The sequence below is a fragment of the Danio aesculapii genome, chromosome 24 (assembly GCF_903798145.1).
Source record: "Danio aesculapii chromosome 24, fDanAes4.1, whole genome shotgun sequence".
NCBI lineage: Eukaryota > Metazoa > Chordata > Actinopteri > Cypriniformes > Danionidae > Danio > Danio aesculapii.
In genome coordinates, this window is record NC_079458.1 from 23,094,932 (window position 1) to 23,107,561 (window position 12,630).

The window sequence follows — 12,630 nt, forward strand, 5'->3', positions numbered from 1 at the left end:
GACAGAATTGATATGGATTTGCTAAATGTATTCAAGTTTTTTGGTTTTTGTTTTATATGTTAAATTGTCTCTCTCCTGGACCACAACAGGCCTTGCTGACAGCGGTGACGTCCCAGCACATAGAGATCCATGAGGGCACAGTCTTACAGGCCGTCAGAACATGCTACAACATCTATCTGGCCAGTAAAAACCTCATCAACCAGACCACGGCCAAAGCCACCCTCACCCAGATGCTGAATGTCATATTCGCCCGCATGGAGAACCAAGCAGTGAGTAAATCGGACTCTTTTTCCCTCTGCTAATTTTAGGGCTGGGCAAAAAAACAAAACAAAAACAAATCATAACTTTAAAAAAAAAGGTTGTCGATTCGACCTTGATTGTCAAAAACTGTGATGTCATTTTCTTTTATCCACCTTTTTGCTTCGGCCCATTATGTGCCCTTTGTGAGACTTATGGAAATAACTTCTGTTTTTAAAAACCGGATACAAAGAGGTTCATCCATCAAATTAACAAATTGCTTTCAGCAAACCATGAGTAACCCCAAATCTTTTGGCAGCAATATTACAAACAAATATTGAATAGTACTATGATATAGGAGGTACAATGAGAAAATAAACTGGAGGAACAAAACACACTGAACTCAAAAGAGCGTTTAACCACAGATATGCTCGAGATACTAATGTCAAGTTAAAATATCAACTTAATACCAGCGTAACTTTATTTTCAAGATGAATAAAAAAAAAACACAAAGCCAAACCTTATAATTGGAAGTAATTTGTTTCAGATTTTTTAATAGAGGTTTCAAAAACCAGAACGGCAACCCATTATTTGAAATGCAGTAGTCACATGTGGAAAAAGATTATCCATTTCATGGGTTTTCAAAGTATTATTTTTTTTTTGAAGAGGACTTCAGCTGAAGTGTGGTAATGCTGCTCGAATTATAATAATAGCACCTTACACATAGAGAGATTAAAATATATGTATATATTACCTGTAAATTGTTGTGAAGAGATCATGTGTGAACAGACCTATTGTAAAAATGCAGAAAAATTTGTTCCATAATGAGAACTTTAAAGCTTCAGTAACAGTAAGGACCAATCCCAATTCTATTGGGTGAAAATTTCATCATTTTTTCATTATGTGTCGTCATTAACTTGTACATCACGAGAGGTCATTTGCAGTAGTCATTGCAGAAGGCACAAGCACTGTAACATTTAAAGTCCATGTGAAATGAAATTTACAATGTTTATTTGGCTTGCACACATTGTTATTCCTTTGGTGAACATTAATACATGCGGGTTAATCCACTGAAAAACAGTTGTTTTGGTAAACTTTAATCAAAGTCTAACTGATTGCTGCTGCATTTAGAGACTTTCTTTAATGAATATTAATGCCTTCTGCCACACTATTGTTAACCATGCTCCTTTTACCGTTAGCTATTTGGTAAATTGGTATTTTTAGGGACTTTCGCATACCCTTTCATTTCAGGTCCAGAAAAATCTTTATTTGATGGGCTATCTAGCACTTCCCGCTACCCTTACACCTTCTATTACAAGAGTATCAAAACACACAAGTGCAATAGCTATGAAGTGAAATTAAGATTGTGCCTAAACTGCCAGTATTCTGCTGTGTGAATGGCAATTTTTTAAATTTATCTGTAAAGTTGCTTCATTAATGTACTCGTATTATTGCGTGAAAGGGGCTAATGCCAATCGATTTTACGGCCTAAGGCACATTTCTCACTACCAAAAATGAAAATTTACTCATCGTTTACTCACCCTCAAAGGGTTCCAAACCTTTTTAAGTTTCTTCATTCTGTTGAATACAAAAGAAGATATTTTAAAGAAAGCTGAAACCATTGACTTCAGTAGTAGGAAGAACAGCTTTCTTCAAAATATCCTCTTTTGTGTTGAACAAAAGAATGTGAACAGGTTGGAAGTGGAGGATGAATAAATGGTGACAGAATTAAATTTTTTGGGGGGAAATCTCTTTAACAAAGCATCAACTAAGACTTTTAGCTCAAAAAAACTACTAATTAGCTGATTATTAATAGTTAGTAAGGCCATCTGCTTGTTAAGTATGACGTCACTCGAAGCAGCTTCCGTGTCCAAGTGCTGTATCAAACTATATGGGGAGACTCAACAAATGGTAATAATAAATGGTTACAAAGCGATGTATTACTTTCGAAAATCACGATCGCAATATCCATACCTAATATCCGATGGCCGAAAAGGGATTATTTTTCTTTATAAATTGTTAAAATATTGATGTCTGTTGCACCAAGTCCAGAGACTGTTTTGTACACCATGATTTTATATAAAATTCACTTTAATGTGTGATATGACTAAAAAGCTCAGAAACAAAGATTTTCTCTATTCAAATGAGTACCCGAAAACAGTATTCCATACATAATGACCTGGCAAGCGGATGTTCACACTAATACGTTTTTGTTTCATATTTTCCACTTCGTTTTGGCCTTCAATCCATACTGAAACGGCATTTTTAGGAAACGTAAATGTTAGGATGTTAAATGTAATATGTAAAACGTTAGGATTTTATATGTAATAAACGATGAGGCATTTTAGTCATGTGATGCAGTCATGTGACCAGTTCAGCTAGCATAGTGAATGACATTGTAAAGCAGATGTTTGAAATGCTGTCCATTTTAACTATTAAATTAATGTGAGTTTGTACAGGATCCATTTTGCCTCTCTTCAAGAGGCACATTTACTGGGAGCTGTTGTTTAGCAGAGGAAGCAGATAACAGTTGCAAAGTTTCAAAGAGACGTAAAGTAAATAAACAACAGGTGGATATGATGCAGGCAAAAGTCGTCTGTGCGCATGTGCAGTACATGAACGAAAGCGTTTTCAGTCATTTTAGTGTGGATGATGATGATAATGTGGACATGAAGCGTTTTAAGAGGAAAACACTATTTTCTAATTTATCTGGATTAGTGTAGACATAGCAGCGCTGCACGATACAAGAAAAATCTGATATTGCATTATTTGATTTTCTGTGATAAATATTGCAATATGAATACAGTTTCAGAAGATGGTTTGAATAGCTTTTTCTGGGAAGTCCAACAGTATTCAAGTAAAATGTAAAAATCACAGTGCAAGCAAAATGCTTTTCTTACTTTTTGTCTTGTTTCTACTTCAAATATCTAAACAAAATCTAAAACCAGGTAAAAATATTGTTTAGTTTTCACCATCAGAAGAAATAAGTGAAAATTAGCAGTTTTTCCTCCTAATTTTTAAGGAAATGATCTCCCAGTGGGGTAAGTGAAATAATCTTGCTTTCGCTTTGAAATGTAGATATTTGGGTTAGAAACAAGACAAAATTTCTAAGTAAGAAATGTTTTTTTTGCATATATCATATAAATTCCATATAAATACATTGATTAAATACAATTCTGTAGCTCCTGGTCAACTGTAATTCAGACTGGACGTTGCATATCTTTGCGATGTGACTATTGTCTATGCTCACATTGCGATATTGATGCTGAAATGATATATTGTGCAGCCCTAAGACATAGCCTATAAGGTAGTAGTTGGGTTTAGGTATTGGGTAGGATTAGGGATGTAGAATCCTACTTTATAATAGCAATAAATAGTTAATAACTTAATAATAAGCCAGTAATTACTAGTGTGAATTGTTACTTAAACAAATGTATTACTGATTTTTCTTTATAGTACATATGCGTTTAAAGCAGCATCGAAACATGGATGGACCAGAAGAAAGAGTAGTTTGATGATTGTTTGAGTCATGAAAAACAAAGATGACAGGTACAATTCTGTGGTATTCACTGATCATTTTCGAAATATCAATAACATTTAAGTGAAAGCTATTTTGACTGAATCAAGAATCGAATCGAGAGCTTGTAAATCTGAATCAAATCGGCTTGTAAATCTGAATCTCTACCCAGCCCTAGCTAATATGGGGGAATGACATCCTAATAACATCCTAATGTCTCTTCTTCTTTTTGTTGTTGATGCCTCTCCTCCTCCTCCCTTTTTCAAAATATAGCTTACAAATCACAAGATCAGTTGGTCTTTGGCATCAAGAAAGCGAGATCGTCAGGTAAAGAGTGACAGGACTGCCTTCAAATGTGCTTGATCTGACGTTTTCTCTGTTTTTTTTTTTGTTTTGTGTAATCAGCTTCATCCGTCTCTCTCTCTCTCTCTCTCTCTCTCTCTCTCTCTCTCTCTCTCTCTCTCTCTCTCTCCTCTCTCTCTCCTCTCTCTCTCTCTCTCTCTCTCTCTCTCTCTCTCTCTCTCTCTCTCTCTCCTCTCTCCTCCTCTCTCTCTCGTCTCTCTCCTCTCTCTCTCTCTCCTCTCTCGCTTGCCTTGGCTTCATTGCGTTGTTGCGTTCGTTTTCTGCCTGCTGTCGTCCCTTCATGACTAAATGAGCTCCTTTCATCTGTCTTACCATATTTCTGTGTTGTGGAAGAGTGTGATTACAGTAGTTTTCTCTCATTTGTGGGACTCGTTTACACCTGGTAGCAACATAACATCCATCTCGAGTGGTTTGTTCGCAAAGCGGTCAGTTGAGGACAGATGTTCACACCTGTTAGTGACAAATGCGCCTTCTGGTAGGAAAGAAAGAGTGTCTGATTCATGATGGAAAATGTTGCTTTTTAATCCTGGGCTTTTTTTCCCCTTGAAGAACACAAAAAATCCTTCATGTTGTCCTAAACAAATTGATTGTTAACTGTTTTTATGAATTTAAGTGGACTTTAAACAATCAGTTTGTCAAAAAGTCAAGAATTGTGTTGCTTCAGCTCATTAACCCTTGTGCACTGTTTAAATTTACCAGCCTTTGTTATTTAGGGATGAAAACATCCACTAGATTAAACTCAGGTAAATATTATTTGCACTTTTTTTTTGCATAAATCTGTTAATCAACCTCAGTCCTGATCAAAACTACTAAATGTTTAAAAAAAAATACAGGATTTTACTCTTTAATTGCCAAATTAACAAATGATGTCTCTGATTTGGTGAAAAAAAACACACAAAATGCCGTGTTTTCAATAGAAGAAGTAATTGTGGGCTGGATTTTTTTTACTTTTTATTACAATCGTGGACATGTGAACAATTAGTAACAACATTGGCTTTGATGCATTGTTAGATTTTCATTTTTTTCTTCGGAATTTACTGTTGGTGGCTGTTTTTGCCCCATTGGCTTCCATTATAACTACATTTGATGGTGCAAAAATACACAATTTTTGTTTTTGTTTACTCCATGTAGTTCTGAGAGCTGAGATGCATATTTAGATTTTCTCAAACCCTTTAAGGAAAGTGTGCAGAGGTCACTCTCTCACACTCTCACAGACACATACAAACACTTTAATTTGCTGTTATGCTCCATATAAAATCCAGAAACTAAGCTTTTATTTGTACAAGCCTATCTAAAGGTTTAATGGTGCCAACTGATGAACAACAGTAAAAATGACAAATTGTTCCTCTTCCCAACAGGGAAAACCACAAACGATCAAAACTGCATGATTATATGATTACATGGTTTTGTAATAAAAAACGTGGTTATAATGGAAGTCAATTGGGCAAAAACAGACACTAATAGTAAATTAGGAAGGAAAAACTGAAAATCAATCAAAAACAATGTATCAAATGCAATATTGTTTCTCATGTCCAAGACTGTGATAAACGGTAAAAAAAATCCAGTCCACAATTACTTTATATTTAAAAGTAAATTTGTGGGGGTTTTTTTTCACCGAACCAGTGACAAAATTTATTAATTTGGCAATTAAAGAGTTAAAATCCTGTAATTTTGCAAGAAATTAGTAGTTTTGATCAGGTTTGCAGGTTGATTACAGATTTATGAAAAAATAAATAAATAAATTATGCAGTTTTACAGCAGTTTAATTTAGCTGATGTTTTCATCCAGAACATAACAAAAGGGTAGTAAATCTGCCCAGAGTGTATCGTTGAGGTTTTTTTTTTTATTTCAAAGCATTTTCTCAAATATGTGTAAAAAAATCATTCTGCTAGCTGAAACACAGAAAAGTTACGGCTAAATTAAGACACAAAATCTCCCCAGAGTGGATAAAACATCCCCAACAGTACATAAGGGTTGAATAAGTAGTTTGAACAAACAGCAAAATCTATTTGTGTGTGTTTTTTTTAGTTGTTGGTAGTTTTTGGTAACTTGAAATATTGTGTTCTTGTATAATGTCAATTTAATACATCTCTACTGCGTAACAGTATTAATTAGCAATTTTGAACACTAATTTATGAAATCTAAGAGAGGAGCCATGATTTTATTAATACATTTGTTGGAGTTTCGCAATGTTAAATCTATGGAAGTCCTAAGAGGCTGCATTTTACTGTCCGCAGACGCATGATCTGAGAGCCTTCAGGACTAAATGAATCAAATACGTGGTTTTCCACCAAGGCAACCTGGGGTGCTGAAATAGAATTGGCTAAATTGGCAGTGGGTGGGTTAAAAGAACCAAAACAAGCACAGCGTTCTGGCAACTAACTCACATTTTAAACACAGAATAACTGACTTTAACATTGTTTTTCAGATAAACAAGAATGTTCATTTAGCATGTTTCTTAAATATTTGCAAACATATTGTGGTATTTTTATACTTAGAAGAGTCAGAAACTGACATACAGCACCTTAAAAACAGAAGGGGCAGCATGAGTGTTTTGCCCTAAGCAGCCGTTTAGTCTGCACCGAATTGCGCACATGATTAATGTACATTCAGGATTATATTCATGTATATTATTATATATCAGTATTCACTAATATTTCCTCAACTGTCCTCAAAGTCTGTAGGTTCTAGATGGCACAAAATAAGTTGTTACATGTATAAATTAGATATGAAGAATATTTGTTTCATATTGATTTGCTTTAATGCATTCTTTCTACAAGTTATTTGCAATTACTTTAAAAAGTGAAAGCTACAAGTAATGTGTTATGTGTGTCTAACATCCTAGAATATACAGATAGAAGGGTCTTAAACTCAAGAAAACAACTTTTTGTTGTGACGAGACTTGCGTATAAATCTGTATGTAAATATATGTAAAGGTGCTGTATGTAAATTTTTGACTCTTCTAAAGTATAAAAATACAAGTGAACATTCTTGTTTATCTGAAAAACAATTCTGAAGTCAAATGTTCTGCTTGAACGCTGCCTTTGTTTTGGTTCCTTTAACCCTTCCAATTTTATCACCCAGGGTTGCCTTTGTAAAAAACCACATATTTCATTAATTCATTCAGAAACACTCTCAAAGCACGTGCTTGTGACCGAAATGCAACCTCCAGTGGACAGTAGGAGCCTCCAATATGAGACGCAGATTCAGAGTTCCACATGAGGTTATTAATTAGCAAATAATCTAAATATTACGAGTGTAAACGTTAGGTGAGCAGGTTACATTGTAGTCGCGTGTCCTAATAACACTACGTGACGAGATTTGCAGTGATAAACAATTTGGCTGTTTGCACAAGACGCAGCATGCCAGAAATTTAAATACAACCATTAAGAAGCACAGAATATGCACTCACTCATGAAATGGTAAAGTTTATATTGTAATTAATACATATTAAACATAATTAAATGAAGATGCTGAATCACTGATGTGTTGGTTTGCGGAGTCACAATTCTAAAGTTCAATTTCAAACGATTTATTTTATTTTCAAGATCTGAGGTGATCTGTTGCATATTTCAGTAGTATGGCAATACATGTTATGTAAAATGGCATTCAAACTAGCATTATTAGCATCTAACACTGAATAAAGCATGAGGTGTACCTGAGGTGATTATTGTCAGTTTTCTGTTGTTTAGCTGCAAGAAATAGAAGCCGTTTCTAATATATCAATTCAAGGAGTTCGATAAGACAAAAACTCCCTTTAATATGGTAAATAATAATTCTATCGCGTGACGTTGCTTTTATATAGAACAGGATTTAAATCAGCCTTTAGGCTTGATCATCAGACTTGCTCCTGTTGGTCTTCAATCTGGCAACCTGCGCTTGCGTTTGTTTTGATCCAGGAATGCAATACCTAGTTCAACCTCTGGGTGTCAAACTTACATACTGCACCTTTAATGCTATATGTATAGTGTGATCCTATTATGTTAGGTTTTTGAGAGTTTATTTCCATAGTATAAATATTTTTTTTCAAATATTTCCATTTTGTGCAATAATTGTGCTTTTTTTTCTTTGTGTATTTAAAATTTATATTAAGAAGTATACAATGACAAGAAAGCTATGTATGCTGAAACCTATTGATGCACCTGCCAATGGTCAGTTAAAGAAAAAAAACACAAATCTTGAGCTTCTTACATGAAAAGATCAGAGTTCTGCACTTCACATTACTTATTTATATACTTTCAAAGCAGTTCTTTCTATTCAGTAATCAGGCTAAATCATAGCTCATTCCCAGTCATTGTTAGAAATATTAAAGCATGTTATACCCCCAATGCTTTCAACTGGTCCATGGGGAGTGTTCATTTTAGGTCCCAATTGTGTCAGAATTTTGATTGACTGCCCAATCTCTGTTTGGGGAACTTGTCTTGAATAAAAAGCACATTATATGTAATTTAATGGCTGATTTAGGGAACAGAAATATGATGTAAAAGGCCACTACAAAATCATTGCATATTCAGAAAAGGAACTGTGATAAACAAATGAGTATATTTCCCCAAATTATTTTGGTTTTGTGTGTAAACATGTTTTTAGATAAGTTGTCAGTTTTTAAATGTAGATTAGTAAAACGTACAAAATTATCGACATTGTCCTGGACACTTATTAGATTTTTAAAATTTTTTAAAAAGAAATGTTTTCAGTGGTTCATTCCACTGTGGCGACCCCTGATTAATAAAGGGACTAAGTCGAAAATAAAATAAATGGATGAATGAATAAATGTTTTGAATCTCATATTCAATCGCATTTTTGCGGCTGTCATTTGCGATGGATCATCCGAGTCAGATGTTGACACCAGGAGCAAACGCGAATCTGTCTGTTATGTTTGTGGTCTGGATCTCTCCGTGTGTATGAGGAGGACATAGAGCTGCGGTTTAGATGATTCACTGTCGCAGCGCTGATCAAAAGGACGCCTCTTTGAAAGCCAGGGCTTGCGGTTTTGGCACCATCAAAACACACTGTCACGCAGTTTTAGCAGTCCGGACGGAGCGTGACACACTGTGACACTGCCAGACACATCATGCATAACTAATAAGCTGAACAATATTGAAGACGTGTTTGTTTTGCCACCGTATCAGACCACCCCAGTTCGGCTGAAGGCTCCGGAAATGGGACATTTTTGTCTCTCACGCTTTATTAATGAAGCTGATACATTAAAGGGCCTTCGGGGTTCAGGGATGAATGCATTATATACTCGACAGTCTGCTTACTAACTGGGGTTTCTGGGTGTTAACTTCGGAATATATTTATAAGGTGTGTTTAGCCTCAGTATTCACACTGATTGATTGTATGTCAAAATCCAGTGTTTGAAACTGCAATTTATATATGCATAATCAAAGTACTATAATTGCATGTAGGTAATGTATTTTAACATTAACAACGCATTTACCACAGTATTTCTTCATCTTTGTTAACGTTTGTGAATTAAATTAAAGTTATTTGTTGTTAGTTCATGTTCACTCATTGTTCGTTAACTAAATTAATGAGCACAGCAGTGGATGTTCACATTTAGTAAATGTATACTGCAGTATGAATGTAAACTATAAATGCTGAATTAGTTTTGTTTATTTATTTATTTAGTAAATATTAACTAACATTAACTCTGTGTCCCATATTGTAAAGTGTTTTTTTTTTTTTGATACTGTGTTCTTGTTAGATGCTGGTTAATAAATAAATAATAATTGAATCAATTAATCAATAATTATTTATGTATGTATTTAAATTAGAATTTGTAATGCACAAAACAGTATCGTATAGATACGTTATAATGTGAACAAGTTATTAAATTTAATAATTCAAAGTTATTTACATTGTTACACAATTATTGACAACAATTAAATGATAAATTATATATAAATTAAATTATATACAGTTGAAGTCAGAATTATTAGCCCCCCTTTTAATTTTTTCCCCAATTTCTGTTTAACTTAAAGAAGATTTTTTTTCAACACATTTCTAAACATAATAGTTTTAACAACTCATTTCTAAAAACTGATTTATTTTATTTTGCCATAATGACAGTAAATAATATATTACTAGATATTTTTCCAGACACTTCCTTACAACCTAAAGTGGCATTTAAAGGTTTAACTAGGTTAACTATGTTAACTAGCAAGGTTAGGGTAATTAAATGGGATAATAATTTTGACCTTAAAATGTTTTTTTTTATTAAAAACTGCTTTTATTCGAGCCGAAATAAAACAAATAAAACTTTTTCCAGAGGAAAAATATTATCAGACATACTGTGAAAATGTCCTTGCTCTGTTAAACATCATTTGGGAAATATTTAAAAAAGAAAGAACAATCAAAGCGGAGCTAATAATTCTGATTTCAACTGCATGTAAATGTAAGATAATACACTATTAGTACATTGAAATGTATTATTTAGGTGTTATTTGACATATTGATGATCTTTGCTGCTTTTTTTTTTAAATGAAGGTATAGTGGAGGCAAGTGTGTGTTTGCTTAGATAGATAACTATTTGAAGATATAGCTCACTCAGAAGTTTACATTCCCTTATCATTTATTTACTTATGTGGTTCTAAACTTTTATAATTTTTTTTTTCTGTTGAACACAAATAAATCTACCTGAAGAATGTTGGGAAAAGCAGCCACTGACATAGGAACAATGGTACAAAAACTTTGAAAATCAATGGCTTTCCCCCCCAACATTTTTCAGTAAATCTTCTTTTGTTTTTAACAGAAAAAGAAATACAACGTTTGAAACAAGCACTGTAAACATACAATGTTCCACATAATTTATTCATGTTATCTTAACTCAAATCAATTAATTTAATTCGTTTCGACAAATTTAAGTGGATTGAACAGAAGTTGTCTATTGTCTATTGAACTATTTAGGTTGGATGTTATTTACATCAATAACAGTCCTGGTTTCATTTTATAAGTTGCTAAGCCCATGATATTGATTTACTGTCTGTACTGAGGTGCCAAAAGTTGGTATTGTATCAAATCCAAGATGATGTTATTGATCCAGTTATATTGCTGTGCTCTCTACATGCTCAGTTTGAGGAATGGTGGCTCAGCGAGCAGGTCTGAAGTTACATGAGATGCCAGCTCAGCTTTATTGATTTATTTGTTTAGGCGTGATATTTGCAGATTGCAATTTTAGATTGACAAGACATGCTTATCACCGAGAACTGGTTATAAATTCCCTCTGCAGCCAGAATTAGTGCTACACTGTAAAAAAATGTCCATTAATTAACACTTCATTTTGTGTGTAACGGGTGTTTTCATTTTATTTATGCTGTCAAATTGCATTTTTAGTAGTTTGACTCAATATATTGTCCGGGTTGGTCGTGTAAATTACAGTACTGAAATTGATAATGAGTTCAAGGTCCGATAATTCAATTCTAAAGCATTTTAACTGGCATCGTAAGTGTTGGGTTGATATTTAGTTCATAGGCAATCATTACAACTGACATTAAGTCCAAATAAGTGTCAGCAACACAATTTAACCAAAGTCTTTAGTCTTTTTTTCTTAGAGTTGGTGTTAAAATGTTAAACAGAAAACCCCCATAATTCCAAAAGTATAGGTCAACTGTTTATTAACAGATATTTTGTGTTCACACCACCTGATTGATATAAATGTGGACACTCAAACACAAAAGCAGATTCTGAAAAACAGAAATGACAAATGTGAATTCAATTTTATTTTAAAAACCATAAAAGGCTGTGATATATGAGTGAAATTGACATTGGTGAATTGAACAAAACTAGGTTCAGTTTAGAACTTTGTAATTTCTTGCTTGGCAAACTTTTCTGAAAGGTTTACTTAGGCTTGTAAACACCTTGGAACTATCATTAATTCAATGCAATGATGTAATAAGTAGGCTCTGCCTTCTTTGACTTGGAATGGAGTATGTGCACACAGACTTTACCCACACAAAATCGCCACGTTTAATACCACGGATTAAAAAAACAAACGGCTATTTACAATGCCTGGCTGAGATATAATATAAAGTGGCCATCATACCAAACAAGAAGCACTGCATTAAATTATATTTTTCACATCATGTCTTTAAAATATGGAAATTAATTTTATCGCAGTGTTTTCAATGGAATTTCTGCGCTATCCTGCTGCTAATTACGGCACCTACATTTAAAAACCATAGGTCTCAAACTCAATTCCTAGAGGGCCACAGTTTTGCTTCAACTCTATTCAAGCACACCTGATCAAACTAATCAAGGTGTTCAAGAGTAGTCTTGAACGAGTCAAAGAGAACCAAATCGCCACTTCCTGATTAATTGGCGCCAATATCAGAAGTAAAAACAAAATTTGCTGTGGTAGGAGAAGCTGCGTGAATCTTTTCTTCATTTAATAAATGATTTTTGCCTCAGAAGGCAATCCTGACACGCAGTGGACGCGCGGTGGCGTTTGAAGGCGTGAAACGCGGAGCACAGACGCTCTTGATTCTGGAGGTCATTAATAATACATACACTAC

The 12,630-nt window shown here is 34.0% G+C and overlaps 1 protein-coding gene across 1 annotated transcript in view; it reads left to right on the forward strand.

The window, feature by feature from the left end:
- The window catches only part of arfgef1 (ADP-ribosylation factor guanine nucleotide-exchange factor 1 (brefeldin A-inhibited)), a 130,981-nt gene that overhangs the window by 51,819 nt on the left and 66,532 nt on the right, over positions 1 to 12,630 (forward strand). The window contains 1 exon segment of the mRNA XM_056450201.1: positions 90 to 269. Coding sequence (XP_056306176.1) covers positions 90 to 269 — 180 coding nt within the window.